Raw genomic sequence first — 3,143 nt, 5'->3', positions numbered from 1 at the left:
CATGTTGTGAAAAGTATACAATGTTATAGTATATTATGATGCAGTATATCACGTTATGATACAGTATATTTTATCCATGCTAGCTCGCTGACCAGTCCAGCACAATCTAACCAGCTGTAACCAGTTCCCTTACCAGTCACGCACCCTCTAACCAGCTGTAACCAGTTCCCATCTCACATCAATTTAAGTAGTTTATTGTCAAATATACAGATCTTCCGACAAAAACAGTTCCTACAAATAGTTTACACAAAAGTTGTTTATCCTTTACACTCGAATTACAATCAACGGGGAAAACAGCTAAACAACCAAATGTTATCCAAACTTCCTGAAACATGCCATCTACAAGCGGTATTTACTGTAGGCACAATCTTAATAAAAAAATAAAAACGCAACTTATTGAACAGTGAAACAACGACAACACCACAGTGTGACATTCTCACCAGAATATTCACAAGGTCTGGAGACGACAGCGACCAACTCAAACAGTCACCATTTGAGAGGAGGGGGCTTAAATACAGGAGTAAAAAAGAGAGAAAAAAATAAGCATAATAAAGTGTCCAGTGGCTCACGAAACGTAGACAATCGTTCTACATTCGCACGCAACATTTCAAACATCTCACACTAGTGAACTCCATTAAAGTGCCTGAATGGTGGGTGGCTTCAGTGGGAAGATCACCAGTGCACCACCGCGCGTGAACCAAGTCTCCTCCAGCATCGAGGTGTTACAACCGACCCCGTCCCCACGCACGTGAACCAAGTCTCCTCCAGCATCGAGGTGTTACAACCGACCCCGTCCCCACGCACGTGAACCAAGTCTCCTCCAGCATCGACCGACCCGGTCCCACCGTGACCAGGAGACCAACGAAGAAGACCGCCTGAACCTGGTCTACAGACCAGGCTGTAGGTCTAGGTACCAGCAAAGTGTCGAAGAAGACCTCCAGCCGCACACCTCCTCACGCCCTCCCCCAGCAGTGCATCACCCACAGACGCCCCCGCCCCCCCTCAACACTCCACCACCTCTGCCGCCGCCCGCGGCGCGTACAGCTTCCTCTTCACCAGCCGGAAGCCGGGGCTCAGCTTGATGGCGCGCCGCGAGGAGCCGCGCGCGAAGAGGCAGGCGCCCAGGAGAAGTTCCCGCAGCCCGGGCCAGCGGGACCCACCCCCCCCGCCGCCGGCCACGCCCCCCACGCCGTCCTGCTTGAACACCAGCGTCAGCTCGAAGGTGGGCTCAACCCCTCCGTCCCAGGCCACGCGCTCCAGCGGCCGCACGCCGCCGCCCCCGCCCAGCTCCAGCTGCAGGAGGAGCCGGGCTCCCCGCAGGCCGCACGGCTCCCCGGACGCCAGCCGCAGCACGGTCCTCGCCGCGCGCCACGTCAGCTGCTCGGGGACCAGCACGGCGCCGCAGTGCAGCGTGGTCCTCTTGGCGCGGGACAGGACCCCCTCGAAGGCCCGGGCCAGCTGCCGCGCGCAAGCCGGGTCGCCCTCGCCGGGGGCGGGGTCCGTGGCGTCGGGCGGGGCCGTCGCCCGGCCGCCGTCCCGCAGGTCCAGCTCTGGGGGAGGAGGGCAGAGTTAGTGGGGACGGGCGGGGGCCGGCTCCGACGTGTGCTCCAGATGCGGCCGAGGTCGGAGGGGCGTGGCCGTGAGCCTAGGGACCTGGTTCTGGTTGGCCACCGCGTCAGCCGTAGTTATGGTGTGTTCCTGAATCCTCGAGCGCCAGCCTTCCGAGTCGGGAGTCGGGAAATCCCCCAGCTTTCTTGCGGCATTTCCCGGAGGCACGCCCCCGTTTTGTCTGCATCTCTCGGAATTCTGAGAGTAGACCGAGAGCAGTGTTGACTCCCTCAACAAAATGGCTGCGCCCGTGAAGAGATTTATTTTCCTTGTATTTGTATATGTATGCTCTTACACACTTGATTACATTGCTACTTTATTCCGGTCACCAATTTATGCATTGCACGGTCTTGCTGTGCGTGCAATACAATGTAAAGTTGTGTTATTTATTTAGTTTGCTAGAGAAGCTAATGTAGCTAAACAACGACTAGCTAATTTCGTGACACAATCATAAGGTCGAACTATAAATGCTCCGAGACCGGAAATGACCTCAAAAGTGCAACTCGGAAGGCTGACTTCCGAGGACTCAGGAACACACCATGTTACCATGGAGACCAGTGTGGTCTCCATGGTAACATGGACACCACACTGATCACACGACCTGTTTCACTGCGAGGGTCAGTCTGGACCGCCAGCCGTTCAGTGGGACGGAGGACTGGCCTGTACATACAGACTGACTGACAGTGTCACAATACTGCGACGCCATCACTGCCCCGTTCAGATCGCTGAAACGTTTTCTCCTGACGGTTTGTATAATTGTCTGAGTTTTTTTCTGCAGTGACTGCACCCATGGCTGGATTAACTCTACTAGTGTTAAGGTTCACCTCGTTAGTTCGCAATTAGCCTGTATTTTACGTCAACAACTACAACACAGTCCCTGATAGGCCCAGAATAGTCATTTCTGGAAATCGATGTGAATGGAGTGAGGCCCAGATGGATCCAGATCCGTGAAGCAAAACAGAATCTGAGGTCATGTGACCAGGTGGTGTCCATGCCAACCGATCCTGGCCTCCCATTCAGAGCAGGGAGCATCACCTCAGCTCTCCCTTAGTCTGAGTGGTGAGGAGAGCTTCTGCACTTAAAATCCACCGCTATGGTAATGAGATCGGTATTCATAAAAATAAAGGATCAAGTTTAAAACAACTTCCGTTGAAATGAACTTCATCTATCCTCCTAGTTTGATTTTGTTTAATGAAATCAGTGCCGTCTTTTCTCTTCATTATTATTGCTTCAAGTTAAACGCCAAACGCCACATTTCACAAAACGAATTTAAAATACTCATAAATCCTTCTGGCTACATCGTCCAGTTTCAGAGCACCTCGAATGTCCTGGATAACATGACGAAGCAAAACGGACAGCGAGACACGGCGAGAGGAAACTACAGCAGGGAGGAGCAGAGGGATGGGTCGGAGACAACAAGTCTGAAAGATGATGACTTCATCCTCCTCATCATCCCTCCACCCGCTCCTCCTCCCCATTCTGACGTCATGCGCCAGAAACAAGCCTCGGAGGCGCCTCGTGACGTCGCGTTCAGA

General features: G+C 53.4%; 1 protein-coding gene across 1 annotated transcript in view; it reads right to left on the bottom strand.

The window, feature by feature from the left end:
- Positions 1–1,002: 1,002 nt before the first annotated feature.
- The window catches only part of LOC307090887 (DNA damage-inducible transcript 4-like protein), a gene marked incomplete at its 3' end in the record, with an annotated part of 2,566 nt that continues 425 nt past the window's right edge, over positions 1,003–3,143 (bottom strand). Inside the window, exon 3 of the mRNA XM_079757686.1 lies at positions 1,003–1,550. Within this exon, the coding sequence (XP_079613812.1) occupies positions 1,003–1,550 (548 nt within the window). The remainder of the gene's footprint in view (positions 1,551–3,143) is intronic.

This window comes from Pollachius pollachius (genome assembly GCF_949987615.1).
Source record: "Pollachius pollachius genome assembly, chromosome: 20".
Classification (NCBI taxonomy): domain Eukaryota; kingdom Metazoa; phylum Chordata; class Actinopteri; order Gadiformes; family Gadidae; genus Pollachius; species Pollachius pollachius.
The sequence above is the reverse complement of the archived record's forward strand: the minus strand, read 5'-3'. Positions and strand labels throughout refer to the sequence as shown.